At 39.4% G+C, this 14,229-nt stretch overlaps 1 protein-coding gene across 1 annotated transcript in view; it reads right to left on the minus strand.

The window, feature by feature from the left end:
• Positions 1-3,738: 3,738 nt before the first annotated feature.
• The window catches only part of LOC148402105 (cilia- and flagella-associated protein 47-like), a 30,310-nt gene continuing 19,819 nt past the window's right edge, over positions 3,739-14,229 (minus strand). Inside the window, exons 48-67 of the mRNA XM_088368478.1 lie at positions 14,005-14,140; positions 13,749-13,876; positions 13,073-13,138; positions 12,817-12,960; positions 12,520-12,693; positions 12,285-12,396; positions 12,140-12,193; positions 11,836-11,933; positions 11,559-11,734; positions 11,144-11,251; positions 10,625-10,736; positions 10,377-10,481; positions 10,082-10,238; positions 9,776-9,859; positions 8,515-8,641; positions 7,836-8,014; positions 6,852-7,011; positions 5,334-5,495; positions 4,694-4,862; positions 3,739-4,618 (exon numbers count right to left, since the gene is read on the minus strand). Coding sequence (XP_088224604.1) covers positions 4,439-4,618; positions 4,694-4,862; positions 5,334-5,495; positions 6,852-7,011; positions 7,836-8,014; positions 8,515-8,641; positions 9,776-9,859; positions 10,082-10,238; positions 10,377-10,481; positions 10,625-10,736; positions 11,144-11,251; positions 11,559-11,734; positions 11,836-11,933; positions 12,140-12,193; positions 12,285-12,396; positions 12,520-12,693; positions 12,817-12,960; positions 13,073-13,138; positions 13,749-13,876; positions 14,005-14,140 — 2,631 coding nt within the window. The 3' untranslated portion in view covers positions 3,739-4,438. The remainder of the gene's footprint in view (positions 4,619-4,693; positions 4,863-5,333; positions 5,496-6,851; positions 7,012-7,835; positions 8,015-8,514; positions 8,642-9,775; positions 9,860-10,081; positions 10,239-10,376; positions 10,482-10,624; positions 10,737-11,143; positions 11,252-11,558; positions 11,735-11,835; positions 11,934-12,139; positions 12,194-12,284; positions 12,397-12,519; positions 12,694-12,816; positions 12,961-13,072; positions 13,139-13,748; positions 13,877-14,004; positions 14,141-14,229) is intronic.

The following is a 14,229-nucleotide window of genomic DNA, read 5'->3' on the forward strand; positions in this document are numbered from 1 at the left end:
CGCAAGGTGTAATTTAAAGCTATGACAGAGAGAGGGGGAAAAATAATTCTAGTGCTGAACCTGACTTTTAATTCATGGATATTATGAAATATATTACATTTTACCGCAAGGTGTAATTTAAAGCTGTGACAGAGAGAGGGGGAAAAAATAATTCTAGTGCTGAACATGACTTTTAATTCATGAATATTATGAAATATATTACAATGTATTATTATTAAAATCATATGTCTGTCTGTCTGTCATTTTTTTATTGTTAACTCGGTTAATCACACAATTTATTGTAAAAAATCCCTTGATTTTTTGTGCCATTATTTTAGCAAATGTTTATACTCCTAATATGAAGAACAGGATTGATTTTCTTATGCAGACACAATTTGAAATTGAATTGGATTCAATTTATAAAAAGTCCTACAAACAGCCCCTCAACAGTCCATTCGAAGAATTCAAAATTTGGGCAATTTAAAAAATATATATCATGCATATAAAATGTAAACAAAGACTCAGCCTATAGTGCAACAAACCATTTTTAAACAAACTTAGCAACAGTAAAATGATCTTGATTCACTATATTGACCTTTTATTTCTAAAAGCGGAGCAACTCTCTGCTTAGCAAGCCCAGACGAGTGTCACCAGTGTGGCGTGCTTGATATTTAATTCCAATCTCGCAAGGTCCGGTGAGGTGTTGGAGTTTTTCTATGGTAACAGTATGTGAAAAGAGGACACATTTTATGAGCCTTAATCACGCAATTGAAAAAAAAAATTCGTTCATTGGGGGGTTGCTTTGTCATTTTTGTTAGGATTGATATGACCTGACAGTGGGGAATCAGTGTGAAAAAAATTGACCTCTTTGTCTCCCTCCTGTACCTCTAATTAAGTTTTTGAGAAACCACTACACCCAAGGAAAAACAACCAATCAGAGAGGGAAGATGGAATTGATGAGTAGTCAATCAATTAGTAAAGTGAGGCCACATTCAAATCTTGCAAGCAGTTTTAAACTGCTAAGTCTCCCTTTAAGGTACTAATTTGTAATAATTGTATTTTTTATGGGCTGACTTTGTATCAGCTCAGTTGAGACGTTTTACCCCAAATAAAATTCAGAAGTTCTGGTAAACATTTCCTAACTTTTTTTTATTTTTTTCTGGCAAAAAAGTTGAAGGTTTTGCTGACAGCCATTTTGAACTGTTCAGGATTCCTTCCACCTTGTCAAAAGCCCTATTTCCAGCAAAAGAAAGAAAAGAAAAACAGTCCAACTGGCCTTTGTAGAATTACTTTCGGTCAGTTGTGCCGACACAACCTGTCATGTGGCAGGAATGTCATGCTGAGGGACGGCAGACAAAAAAAGAACACTATCGTGAGAAATGTCAACTGCTAGGTGGTAATGGGGTGAACAAGTCAAAGGCGCATGCCAGAACAAAGATTCGAGCATGCATCTTGAGTACTTGCTGACAAACCAAGGCAATACACAACCAAGCCAACCCACTATCTCTTTTTTAGCAGGTGTGTTGCCATAGCAACAGATAAGCCATAAGCAATTAATGGATGTTCTGTTTCCTGGAGTACAATAAGAAAATAAGACAATAAAATCCCAATCCAATCGAGATATGGCAAAACATCAACCCAAAGAAACAAAAGCAAGGCAATGCAGGTGACTTGAAATAACTCATTTTGTACTTTAATTTTCAAAGTTCCAATTGTGTGGCATTTTTTGAATCGCTACAACATGCTGTGCTGAATTAACAGATATTAAATTGTTTTTTAACTCAGTTTCCAACCGCACTTGCATATGCACATACTGTATTATGCATACACAAGGCTTTCATCTTTTCTCAGGTCTTGTACAAAAAAAGGTTCAGGCATGCTTCATTGCACTTCTGTGTGTATGTCAAGGACGATCGTTATGATGACTTAACAGATTTGCATGTGTGTGTGTGTGTATGCATAAGTTGTCTGATAAAGAGCTGGAATTCTAGCAGCAGGATATGAAATATGCTAATGAACCGACATAATAATCAGCTATCATTGCTCACTGTCAATCTCTCTCTCTCTCTCTCTCTCTCTCTCTCTCTCTCTCTCTCTCTCTCTCTCTCTCTCTCTCTCTCTCTCTCTCTCTCTCACACACACACACACACTGTTTACACGCCACCTGTAGTTACATCATTTCATGGTCTGGCCTACTCTGGATGTACACACAGGCCCGTCCAAAATTATTGGAACACCAAGGTCAATTCCTTTGTTTTTTTTGTATACTGAAGACATTAGGTTTCAGATCAAAAGATGAATAGTGGACCAAAGTCCGGCTCTTATTTGATGGCATTTCCACTTAGATGTGTTGGGCAACTCAAAACAGAGCACATTTTGTTTGAAGCAAGCCACTTTTCATTTGAGCAAAAGTACCAAAACCCATTTCATGTCTGTTGCTTAGTACAGCAGTAGTTTGTTTTTCTTTATATTCCAAATTATTGTGTTGGCTATGGCCAATGTTTATGCAACAGCTTTGATTGATTTTGCCTCTTCTCTCAGCTTATAAAAGTTTGTTTTGCTCCCATAGACAGCTTTTTGGTGTTTGTGTTTGCTAAACAGTAAATGCCGTTTTCACAGGTGAAGCTCAAAGCCCAAAACAAACACGATCAAACGTTTAGGGAATCAATCTAAAAGGCAACAAACACTCATTAGTCTCGTTCCAATACTTTTGCTTCCTTGAAAAGTGGGTGGCTTCGACCCAGAGTTGTTTACCATATCTAGATTTAAATACCATGAAATAAAAGCTGTACTCCCAAACTTTTGTCTCATATCCATCTTTTGATCTGTAACCCGTTAATGTCTTCAGTATACAACAATAGAATTTTGGAGGAGACTATATACATATTTGTACATTTTTTTTTAAGATGGCGGGGAGTTGTACAAGCAATTAAAAGTACATTTTCCAAAATGTATATAGTTTTAGATATGACCCAACAGAGACAAGTTGATTGGAGGAGTTGTTGTTGTTAGTGATGTCCAGCAGAAGATAAAAGTTAGCAGAGATGAAACTTTTCAGTTTCCTATCACTGATAATAGGGTCGAACTTCAAACGCAATAAAGTCTTGTGGAACATCACACATTTTTGAGGACACAAGATACCTGAGGTCAAACCAGTATAGGCACGTCTATTGCATCCCAATTTTTATCTTCAACCTTTGGTGTCACATTACAAAGTATACTGCAAGAACCCCCCCCCCCCCCCCCCATACACACACACACTCACTCAACTGAAGTGATTTATTTAATGGAAAGCAAGTTTTCAGATATGATTTAAAAGCTCTCATTTTAAGGGATGTAATCTATAATGTGATTTAGAACAATGTTACTATCTAACAAAGAAGGGATAAAAGATGTAACATTTGATTTGAACCGAGGCAGTAACTAGTGTATCATGGCCATTTTTTTGATTTCCTGCTCATCAAAGTTGACTGTAAAACCTCTGCAATCTTAATAAAAGGGATTCATTTTAAGGAATATTAAATTGAAGTAGTCATAACAAAAAAAACATAATCACAAGAATTCAGGAAAGATGTACAGTAATCCTTCACCACTTTGCGCTTCAACTTGTGTGTTCATTATTTTGTGGGGCTTTATCAGAAATTAATGGGAAAAAACAATTTGCGGCAAGCCACAAAAAGGAGGGGTCTCAAACTCATAGAGGAGGGGCTATCAGAGCAAATTAGATGTCAAGTGAGCCAGACCTGTAAAATCATCACATCAATAACAAGAAGTTTGTGTTTTAATGCAGAGCGAAAACTGTGGCACAAAACCTTAATAGGCATTTGGAACTCAAGAATACTGTATCGCACTTGAAAATTGAATCACCTTAAGATCTCATTTTCTCCATGTCTATAATATTCTTAAAATTGACCTGGAACCAAAGTGTAATAAATTAATCGCCTGAAAACACAGTTTATAGGACTATGCACCTAAACAAGTTTTTGTAGCATGTAGTAGTTGTAATTTCTCACACCCAGATTCATCATGTGAAAGGGTTAAACCTCTTAACATAATCAATCCAGACAAAAGTTGAGGGAACCTAGGCCTCCAGTGGGTGTAAAAAATCAGGAAAAAGATTAACCTTCAATATTACTGTGATTACAATTAAAACTCGTTATTACTATTAACCACAAAAATGGAAAAAGTAGGACATTTAAACACTTTAAACTAATGGCCACTTATCATTGCTACAAATGAAAGTACTAATTAAGCCCACTCTCCTCCTCAAGCTGATTTGTACCTCTGTTGGGGGTGAGGCAAATTCAGAGAACTGTGTCAACTTGTTAACATGAACTGAACCTGTGCTAGTCAATTAGCGGTCCACGGGCCACATGCAGCCCAGACTGTCTCAGTGGTTCATCTTAGGCCCGCGGACCGTATGTTTGACACCTCATGTAATGACAAAAAAGGTGAAGAGTTATTTACAAAATTTCAGCGGTGATGACTTTGCCAGGGCCGGAATACGAAGGTTCCTTGTTACAAAGTTGGGATGCTGTTCTCTGGTGGGTCTAGGCACCGGAACCGTGTTGTTAGGTGACGTTTCAATCAGAGGAGGCGTCACACCTCTGATGTCATACTTCCACAGCATGTCGGTTGCCTGTGGTAATGATTGGTCAGCTGTTTATCATGCAACTTTCATATACAGTGTGGTGTAAATTCTACATTGAAGTACCTGGATGGTAAGTCTTGCGTTGTGCCTCTTATTTTCGATGGCGGGGGTGAAAAACACATTGATGAGGGCACCGCTGGAATCAACAGGCGGCAACATTCCAGAGGTTGGAGTTACAGCAAACTCACTGCTGCTGCCTGGCAGGAACGTTGCAGTAAAGGGCTCCGGCCTCCTGAAAATTTGAATATTCATTGAAATTAGACAGAAGGACAGATAAGGTGGGCAGTCTGACCAGAATGTTATCCCAAAAACTAAGCATATTTATTCTTCCATCATTAGCTGAGCTAGATTGATGATCTTAATTTTTAACCATGGAATGGCTTTTGAGGGAAAATATGTACTGCAGTATTTGGTTCATAGTATAAGGCATCACCAACCTTTTGGTTATCAAGGCTACCAATTTGATACACACTTCTGAAATAACAAATTTGACCGTTAAGTAATTGATGACATTCACCTATGAGAAGACACTGATCATCTCATTTATTTCTCACAATATTTATCAACAATGAATTAACAAGGTAGCAAACTACTTCACTTCTACAACTAATACAAAAAAAGTCTTATTTTGAAAAAACTCCAATTGAGACAGCAAACATTTGCTTTCAACCTACAGTACATGCAAGAGAGCAAACATACACACCGAGTGGTGCTGGTCAAGTAGAAGCCCAGCGCGGATGTTTGACCAAACTCTGTGACATCTGTGTCCATGACATCATCAACCTGGGGCTCTGTGGCCATGACATCGAGGGAAAACTTCCATATTTGTCCGGACGCATGCTGCACCACTAGAATAGCTGAGAACCTGTACACACATACATACACACGTAAATATGTACATCTTGTATCATGATTGTTAGAAATTGTAGGATGCTGCTGTGTGTGTGTAGGGGAGGGGAGGGGGGCTGTGGTGCACCCCCATATCATTTTCTCACAGAGTGTGCTAACCCTGGCAAGGTATCGACTCCGCCAGGCACATTAATGCGGCTGCAGATTAAGACAGAGCATGATGAATGAACTCCCTCAACTGGAAGCCAAATGCAATGTTCCAGGCAAACACAAATTGGGCATTTGTGACAGTAATTGTGCTATTTGCAGTGAAATGCTTAAAGGGTTCACAATTGTAGAAATCATTTGCACTTACACAGGTGATTTTTAGTATGCACAGAACGGATTCCAGCTGGTTTGTGAAAATCTTCAAAACTGTGGTGGAATTTGAAGGTTGTGTTTTCAAGATTGAAAAGATGGGCGAAGAAAAATGCAAGCAGTTTGTAAAAAAATGTGTGGGGTCAGTTTCTTCCACATTCTCTCTTCTGAAGGAATCTCATGTGAAAGCTGAAATGCTGAATGGATTATCAATAAAATGATATTGAATGGTGTTGTTGGAAAAATATGAAATGCTGTCAAATGGCATTGAATGATTTAAAAGTGTAGTGGTGAAAATGTGCAATTTGCTAAATTTTGTTCATGTCAAGCACTTTGTTTTTTTTTCCAACATCCTCTATGAATAAAACTGAGTTGAGGTGACACAATAATAATGCGTATCAGAATGTTAGGATGATAACATGATGAGAGAAGCTAAAGCGCATTGCTTGGCTCGCTGAATAGAACTAATGAACACTGCTTATTTTGCTGATAAAAGTGTATTCCATCAAATGAGTTGAATGATTTCCAAAGTCAATAATGAAGTCTTATGATGCTTGGAGTAATTGATGTCAAGAGAGTCTTCAATCAACCCAACATTGAAAATCTTCCCCAGTAGGAAGAAGCAGAATACAGCGAAAAAGGCCAAAAATGAATGCAGACGAGACAGATGAGGCAAAAAAACAAATAATGTAGTGTTTACACAACGTGTCATCTGTTATTGACAAAGCAGGAGGACAAACTGATTGAACGCTCTCCCTCCTGCTGTGTGTCTGGATCCTGACAATCTTTTTATGGCTTCATATTTACTTCTTCACAGTGGGGGTAGGGGGCAAATCTGCCATCTTTCATCACATATCGGAGGTGTTGATTATATGAAAATGAGCGTTTATGTTTCAAGCTGTGAGGATAAAGTATGAGACTGGATGTTTGCGTGTGTCTGTATCAGTCAAATGGGGGCATAGTGCCGCCTGTCATTGTGTGTAAAGCTTTCGCTGGTGATTTTTGTGCTAGCCACCTGCATTGCTCGACCGGATTGTGGAGCAGATTGATGGTGAGCGTTACAATGCCAGTCTCGGGGTCCCTCCTCCCTGCTTCGATAGAAGCGGTCAGGCAGTCCACGGTTTCACGTTCAAAACACACCTCACATTGGAAGTCTCCCACAACCACATTGGAAACTGGAAAAGTAAAACAAATATTAAGTTCTTCTGACCAGCAGAAGGATGGAGATGAAAAATATGGACATGTTAAAAACAGCATATCAAGATGTTAAGTTGCTCAGGAATACAAACTAGTAATTTCACTTGGGATCGTGTAAAAACGGGTGTCAAACTCAAGGCCCGGGGGCCAAATCTGACCCACATCTATTTTGTGGCCCGCAAAAGTAAATCACATGCATCAACTTCCAGGATTCTAATTAAAATTTGCACCACATTTCACTTTTTCATATGTAATGAATAATAACTCCGCTATTGCAAGCATTTTTTCCTCTAACTTTAATAGCTGAACACTATTATCTAGACTTGTGTTTTCAAAATCATTATACTACCTCATGGATACATACACTAATTTGTTGTTTATATATAATGATATGATAGGGTGCCTAAACTTTTAATTGGTTTCACAGTCAACAGCCCTCTGAGAGAAACCAGCCTATAATGTGGCCAGAATGTCACTTTTCACCATCGCATTAGCTTTTGAAGATTTGTTGACGCAATAATTCAAGCCCTGTACAGCCTCCGTCGGGGACTTTAAGAAAACAGACTACCTGATGCAATATGTTGAAATTTTTCTTTTGATCATCAGTTCTAAACAATCAGCATTATTTTCTGCCTATTAGACATTGCTGTGACCTTGACAATTAACATTTGCATGTTCCGGACAGACATCCCTCCCCTTATTTGAAAGTCAACATCAGGTCCAATTCAAACATAAAAACGAATTTTACTCCAGTGTTGACAGTCCGTCATGACAAAAAGATACAGATGCTTGAGAGCCACACCTTCATGTCCACTTGGAGTATTTGACACTAATCCAGTGAGCTGGACATCAAGCCTCTTTTCCAGCTGGCAGCCCGCTTCACAATGGAGCACGCAGAGTGGTGAGCAATCAACAGGCGCTTTCACGGGAATCCCACAGAGAGGGTAGATCCAACAGATGGTCGACAGCTTCCTCCTTGCCCTGTTTAATTATGAGTGTAGAGCATGCTTAACGCTTCGCTATTCGTCATTAGTAGCAAGTGAACATATTCAGAGGAGTTTGGGCGTAAAAAGCCGACAAGCGCCATTAAGACAAAAAAAGAGAGTCAAAGCTACTACTGTTTCCTGACCTTGCGAAACCAAGTAATGGCTCTGAAATAAAGTTTTTATTTCAGAAACAAACAAGTGACATTTTCATTTTACGGCCGCCAACATCAATGTTATTCATTGTTCCTAATGGTAGTGCAGTTTTTAATTGATGTGAACTCAAAGAACATGTTCAGCAAAAAAAATAAATAAAAGAATAATCTGATAGGAAATAGAGATATGACAGCAAGGATGTGTCATGGCATCAATTTCGTCTGGAAAATTATTTGCCCCAATGTCATCACACGTTGTGCCTTATCAAGTTGGACAATTTTACAATCTACGTTACAAGTTGCATCCAAAGTAGAATTCTGTCAGAACGGATATACTACACACCTTTTTCCGCTCGTAACGTTGTTGAGGGGCTTCATAGAGATGCATAACCAGGCCTGCTGCGGGTCCATAGACTTGGGTGCAAAGACAACCGGCACTTCCAAACTTCCCCCCTCACTAATCTGTATACCTGCGACAAAAAAAATCCAGAGCAAACACTTTTTCCAACTTCCAATATTAACCACGCCAATTTATCTGCAGTACTTCTAAAGTAGAATGGACTGTTTAAAAAATGCATTTGGTGTGTTTGCTTCCAGCAAATTAAATTGAGCAAAATCCGCACTTTCCCTACATATAGCCTATTTAAAAAAGAGCAGGGTTTTAGTAAACAAGAAGCTATCCTCCTGATAAACTAAGCAAGGGCATGTCTTTAGTGATGCACTGTTCCACAGTTAACACTTTCAAGATGCCGATGGAAATGTTCCAATTTGTGCACAAAAGTCTCTGCGGCAATCAACAAAGGATGCTGAAGCAGCGATTAAATGTCAGGACTGAGCAAAGTCTCTGAGGGAAGGAAGAAGAGAATCTCAGCTCTAACTTCATAAAAAAAAAAAACATTTCATTGGAATCCATTTGAATGATAGAATTATTCGAAGCATCATACACATAGTCATACCGTAAGTAAATAGAAAAAAATGCCAGCGTATCAATGGGCATTGATCCTTTTGGTGTGTACATCTTGGCCCCCTGGGGGCAAAATTATACAAAGAAATGGACATATAGTGTACATATGGCAAGCATTATAGACAAATAGCCAGCAGAATTCTGAAGAAACTCAACAACCCTGTCTATGGTATTTTGCATTGTTTGTTAGCGCTGAGCTAAATAGATATCTCATGCAAAGCCTCATGTAATTATTTTTAAAATCCAAGGAATAAGAGCTTGAAGACTTGCTTAAAGGATTTGCTCATGAGCTGCTAGAACGAGTAGTGTGTTGAGAGCACTGTAACCATCCAGCAATGGTATCTCAAGTTTGCCTGCAAGTCAAACTTGCCAATTGTTGGCTCCAACTGTCAAAAAAGTCAGGATTCGTACTATCTCACTGCCACAGAAAATATTTATCCTGAAAGGAAGCTCAGGAGTTTCTGACAAATTTGCTTGGATATACACTTATGTATGTAGAAACGCCAACGCTTGCATTTCTAATGGAAATTCTCACTTGCTGCAGCCATTCAGTCGGTAAAGGATTTTTTTTTTTGCATTCTCAGAGTGCTTGTTTGAAAAGAGAATCTGTTCTTTAGTAATATGAAATAAGTAAACAAACCTTCCACTTGACTCAGAGATAGCGAGAACACATTCGTGTCAGGAGTCACAGGAACAAAGTCAGGGGCAGCACTTGGATCTTTATCTGTTACACATACAAATAAAAACAAGGGATGAAGTGATGAGGTGATTTATATCGTGTGTGTGTCTGTGTGTGTGTGTGTGTGTGTGTGTGTGTGTGTGTGTGTGTGTGTGTGTGTGTGTGTGTGTGTGTGTGTGTGTGTGTGTGTGTGCGTACATGTGTATACATGCACATAAGCGCGTGTTTAAGTGGGTGCATGTGAAAGAACAACATTTCTCATGTGACCTGTAAGTGTGATTCCAACTGTGGCTGGATGCTCGGTGGGATTTGTGAAGCGAACGGTTAAAGACTCGCTGGCACCGACTGTAGAAGAGATGCTCAAAGGTTCCTCTCGTCCGGGCTCCAGACCGCGGCCAAATAACAACACACACCATTGCTGCAACTACCGTGCGAAAAAGGGCAAAAAATAATGTCGGAAAAACAGCAACTGCTTCAACAATATTAAAAATGGCTAAATGCATTACAATATTGTGCAACTCATAAAATTTAAGTTGTTTGTTTTCTGTATGTGTTTAAACACCTGAGGGCATGTGAAAGTGATCTTTGCTCCGTGGTTACACTCTCCAAGAGATGATGGAGTGAAGACAACCCCAAGTTGGCTGGCAGAGTGGGGCTCTACAGTAAGCTGAAACACACACACAAACACATACACACACATGATAAATTAACATGGGAAACAAAATAAAAACAGTAGTAGAGAACTGTGAACTGTGAGCAGTAGACACAGTTCAGCAGAAGAAAGGAAACAAAACAAAAAAAAATACTAACAGTGCTTTCTGAGCCCAGTTCCAGCGTGTAGTTCCGAGGGTTAGTGTTGGTCACGTTCACCTTGATTGTATCTGCTGTTGGGTTGACCACCGCAATGAACTGGCGGGTCCACCTAAAATATACATTATACAGAAAATACAATTCCATTCAAAATTCCCAGTCAAAAAAAAAAACAAAAAACACACACACACAAAATATGATCAAGTCTAATCGAGTTGAATAGGAAATCAAGCAATCCGAACCCTTGTTGGGAAGTTTAATATTAAAGTTTAATGCCATGACAATTTAACGCCATGACAGCGTTTTGACAGCAATCATTATTTGAAATGGGTAAAACTCTACCGTAAATGACCTGAACAAATTCCTTTTTAGAATTTGAAAGTGCTGGTGTTGAAAATTGAAAAATTGAAAATAAACAATAGCTTGAAAAACCCTCAGCATTTCCAGATCTATGGTGAACATTTTTGCGTATTATGCAATAACTGCAGTGTGGTTGTGGCTTTTTGTGCTGCTACCTACTTTCCCAATGGACAACTAGCTTGTGGTAGCGTCACAACAGCAGAGGGAATAGCATAAAGCTCCAACTGATACCAAAACTCTCCGACTGGTTCAGACTGGAACACCACGCTGGGACAGAACAAACAAACAAAAAAGTGACATCGACTATACTGTTCTGGAAAAGATTGCAAGTGATATAAATTTACCATGACATGTTCTGTGACCACGCTCATAAAAAAAAAAACCTTTATAGCCTAAAACAAAGATAATGTCATTTAAACTTGCATGGCATTCATTTATTACAAAAGAAATGTGCCAACACCATTCAGGTTGAGAGCGCTCTACCACCTAAGGCATGTTAATAAATTGCTGATGTCTCGAGAGATCACAAATACTTTGAGCAGAGGTATGAAAATCCAAAAGAGAAACTCCTAACCTGCCTCTGGTCTTTCCAACTTTTACTGGAGAAAATGTGACTTTGTAAGTCAGCGTTTCTTGCGGGGGGATGAAAACCCAGTCCGCTCCACACAAATCATCTCCTTCCAGGTCCACGTTGAGCATGAGGAGCTCTTCTCCCGGGTTACTGACTGGGATCTCTATGGCGACGGAGCTCTGGAGAGCGTTAACATGGCAAAGAGATATTCAGGATTTGCATTTTTCTCAATACTCAGATGTCAGACAGGAAAGAAAGGCAGTGAGTATGTTGAGCTTACTTGAAGAGTGCACTGAACATTAAAGGTGTTCACTGGTGCTTCTGGTTCACAAGTTATTTCAAGAGTGTAGAACACCTCATAATGCCCAATGGTATTTACTGAAAGGGAATTGCAGCGGTGGCAAATAAATCCCACTTTGCACTAAAATAGAGGTGCTAACATTTGTCGCAAGGAAAATTAGAACATGTTCAAAATTCCCCTGCAACAACAAAGGACAGGCCGACGTCTGGCCACCATTTAGCGCCGGCGACACAAATGTGACATGCTCACTAAGTAATCAAAACTAATAACAACAAAAATTTACCTTTGTTAGCATTTCCCTCATCCGGCTGATCAATCTCAATAAATGATACATAACCTGTGGGAAAAATTTTAACATTCTTTGTGCCTTTTCTTTAACTTCTTTGAATCAAATTCTACTCAAAAGTAGCAATGGAAGTAGACATCACCTGATAGCTCTCCTCGTTGCCGTGGCGACACAGCCAGGGTGTACAGAGTGCTTTGACCAGGTTGAACTTTTAAGGATGAATTGCCACTGATAATAGATAGGTCTGTCACCACCTATACACAAACACACACACACACACACACGCACACACACACACACACACACACACAAACAGGTACACAAATGAATTAGGCTCCCCGATCTCACAATCTGCTGCATGCGTTTAAGTGACCAACCTGAAGCGAGACTACGTTCTGACTGTAGTTGGGGACACTCAGCTGTCTGCGAGTGGTCTTGCCCACAGGACATCGTAGTACAAGGTGCTCCACAGGCAGGGGGCGCTCACCCACTCCTCGAATAGTGAAGACATGATCCACCCCGTTGACGCTGTTATGCAAAGACAGCTTCCCCTATAAGAGTACATAGACACAGGCAACCTTTCAGTCCATCAATGAATATGAAAGCGCATAAAATGGTGTAAAGATCACAGAATTCAAGAATTCAAGTACACAAAAGAGGAAGGTAAAACAAACCATGACAACGCATTGTGTCGTTGGATGAAAAGTGAGAGGGTAACAAGCTCTTGTTCCGGCTGGTACAATCAAAACCTTGGGGCCAAAGAAGCCTTCACCACACAACTCAGCTTTCAAGGTCCAATCTTGGTGGGTCTCATTTTGCTGCAAGAAATGGGAAACCATGATACATGTTCTCTTTTACTTTTTCAAATTAAACATGAGCATCGCAGAGAAATGTGGGTTGTTCTAAAGAGGTGTTAGATTAACAACCCACCAGAGGGATGTCTTGTGTGACTGGATGCTGAGCAGGCGAACTGAAGTCCAAATGAACAGATCCTCCCTGAGTTAACAAATATTATAAAATTGTGATTAACATTAAAGTACCGCCATTAAAATCCAATAATCTCTCATCGTGATTCATGAACTCATCTATTTGCATTTTTTGTTCTGCTAAGTTCTAAATTGCCCTAAGAAGCCACAGGATACCCGTATCAAGGCTTCTTTAAACAGAATTTGTTGTTAAGGAAGTATAATGAAGTGATACATCTGGACTGAGTGAAAAGCTTTAGATATTGAGGAAGAGCTAAATTTAGCCTGGGTTGTTAGTGGAAACTATAGAGACTGCACGTAGGCAATTCTCGTGCTAATTTTCTCAAATCAAATCATCAACAATTTATTGTAAATGGTCATGTGAAATGAGTCTGAAATGACACTATAGAGTTTTGGGAGTATAATTGTAGTTCAACATGAAAATGTCAGTTTCTTCATTTTGATGCTGAACTGCTTTAAATAAAAAGAAACATCGCTCACTCGTTGCCAAGGTGACATGGCCAAGGCCATTTCTTTGGTCATTTTGTTTGGCTCATCAATTTATAAATCAGACTTTACCATCCAGCAATGTGGCTACTTTTTACACATTTGGAAAAGCTCCTGATTAAGTCCATATGTACCGGCGAGGTGACCAGCGCCTCCATCAAGTAGACTCTGGTGTCAAAGCAGGACTTCAGAATGATTTGACATGAGAACTGTCCTACTGTGTCCGCCTTGAACCGCAAGGGGATTTCCACACAATCGTCATCTAGATGGACAAACATAATGACATACATCGTTCAAGTGAAGGGAAAATGGGTGTGTAAAATAACAACTGCATAGTATCGTGAGCTATTACAAAGTTCACAGTACAATTCATATGTGCCATGTGTGTACCTGTAGGATTCCTCCATATGTTGGTCTCTTTCTTTATGGGCATCGTAACACTGCTGGGTACAGTAAAGTATCGAGGCAATGAAGCCTCCATGCTGTACACTACCCCGCTTTTGTAATCAACATCTTTCATTTGGCTCTATTGGAAGGGAAGACATGAGGTCAATCGGGCAAGTGGGTAGTTGAGAGTGATCACATGCCCTTTTGCATTGCATTGTGTTGATTTAG

This window comes from Syngnathus floridae, chromosome 2 (assembly GCF_059516105.1).
Source record: "Syngnathus floridae isolate MCC-2025c chromosome 2, RoL_Sflo_1.0, whole genome shotgun sequence".
In the NCBI taxonomy this organism is placed as follows: Eukaryota; Metazoa; Chordata; class Actinopteri; order Syngnathiformes; family Syngnathidae; genus Syngnathus; species Syngnathus floridae.